Genomic DNA, 1,867 nt, shown 5'->3' on the forward strand with positions numbered 1-1,867 from the left:
TGCAGGTGTAATGAAGCTGTTCTGCCAGTAGAGGTCACATTTGTAAAATGCTCGAACAGATGTTTCTCATTTAGCACATGTTCTATGACTAATAATTGCATTGCAAGTATGAAAACAATTATACATCCCCATCTTCCACTTACAGCAATCTACATTACTGACTGACTGGCCAAACACAGCTCTGGTATTGATTAAGACTCACCCCCATCCTCATTGATCCAGTGCAGGAAGATGTTCATGGTTCCTGCCTCAGTGATCTGATGGTCCTCTCCATATAGCCACAGCACCTGCTGGCACCCATAATCCACTGCTTCGTACTGGGCAAACAGAGCACACCCGTAGTTCCTGAAGAAATCCACAGCAACAATTGCAATTAGTTACTTTAGATACTTTAGTGCTTACAGCACTACATGTAACTGTAATAGTGCTGTTAGATTAGATTTGTGTGAGGGCACAAGACTATTTGGTGCTTGTATTAGGGATCATTGTTCAGCACTCAACACACACCTTCCATTTGTGCAAGAATGAAGTATATAAAATTAAACACCATGACTCATTCATATCAGAAAAAAACTAGAACTTGGATATTTTCAATAATAAATCCAACTGAAACTGGAAGAGGTGTAGCTCTGAGGGTTCTTCTGCACTTGTCTTTAAGGTTTCAGCAGCCAGATGTGCGAGTTGAGTGCACTGACTGACTATTAGCGAATAAAAACTAAAGCATGCACACAGTATGTGCCTACCCACCCCCCCATCTTGCAGTCTCCTGTTCCTCCTTTCCAGGCCCGTGTGTACTTTGGATCGGCCCACAGGGAGAGGGCCTCAGCCTCGTTGTTGAAGTAAGAGCCTGCTTGACTCAAGATCACATACAGCAAGGCACTGGACGGCTTCTTTACACCCAGAGAGGGCTGCCGTGGACACATAGAAATGTATTTTAAATTTCATTCACTGTCATTCAAAAAACAAATGATTGCAGCACTTGATGATCCTCCTTACCTCAGTGCTGATAAATGTTGGTCTAATATACAGACTGGCTGAGTTTGAGTGAGGAACCCATTCCTCGTCAATCTCTACCAGTCGTCTGATGCACTCCAGCAACTCTGACTGATCAAAGGCCTGAGGGAGGCGAAAAAAAGATAACAGTACTTTATTGTTTGCTGTTATCTATCCTTTCATCAGTCCATCCATTCATCTATTCCATTCATCTTACAGGTAGACAAGCTCTTTTAGATGAGTTGGCCATGCGGTTCATGTTGAGCATCGGTCTGAAGAGGCGCAGTCGGTTGTCATCCCCACGGTACGCCTTCATGCCTTCAAACAGCTGGTGAGAAGAGAAGAGGAGAGGAGAGAAGAGAAGAGAAGAGAAGAGAAGAGAAGAGAAGAGAAGAGAAGAGAAGAGAAGAGAAGAGAAGAGAAGAGAGGAGAAGAGAAGAGAAGAGAAGAGAAGAGAAGAGAAGAGAAGAGAAGAGAAGAGAAGAGAAGAGAAGAGAAGAGTGCTAAGTAAATATAGTAATAGTAACACATGGTGAAATGGCTCTTGAATACTGTAGTACAATGTTATTATTATACACTGTTTTATTAACAACCTAAAGGAGGATTTCCTGACAGTATTGGCTGAGATAAAGGCCAGAACCCTCACCCACCCACCCCAACCAAGGCACCAATAAAAAAAGCGCTGCATTTTTCTAACTCTTTCACAGACATCCCACCAAATATCACCGACATTTAACTCAACTCTGATTCGAACAACAGTGACTGTTTCCTTGTAATTAGTGCCAAATTACATATTCATTCTACATGTCCCAGGAATTTATAAATAAAAAAAATCATCACAGGTTTAATATCTAAAATAAAAGTCTAAATGCTG

The 1,867-nt window shown here is 41.8% G+C and overlaps 1 protein-coding gene across 1 annotated transcript; it reads right to left on the minus strand.

The window, feature by feature from the left end:
• Nucleotides 1-202: 202 nt before the first annotated feature.
• Nucleotides 203-1,321, minus strand: LOC111663219 (branched-chain-amino-acid aminotransferase, cytosolic-like; the record flags this gene model as incomplete). The annotated part of the gene is made up of 4 exons (XM_023417333.1): nucleotides 203-345; nucleotides 748-908; nucleotides 997-1,116; nucleotides 1,211-1,321. Coding segments are annotated over 4 exons (535 nt in total), but the record flags the coding sequence as incomplete, so codon positions are not given.
• Nucleotides 1,322-1,867: the final 546 nt, after the last annotated feature.

Source organism: Seriola lalandi, unplaced genomic scaffold, assembly GCF_002814215.2.
Source record: "Seriola lalandi dorsalis isolate HSWRI2012SDOR001 ecotype SW California unplaced genomic scaffold, Sedor1 jcf7180002000897, whole genome shotgun sequence".
NCBI lineage: Eukaryota > Metazoa > Chordata > Actinopteri > Carangiformes > Carangidae > Seriola > Seriola lalandi.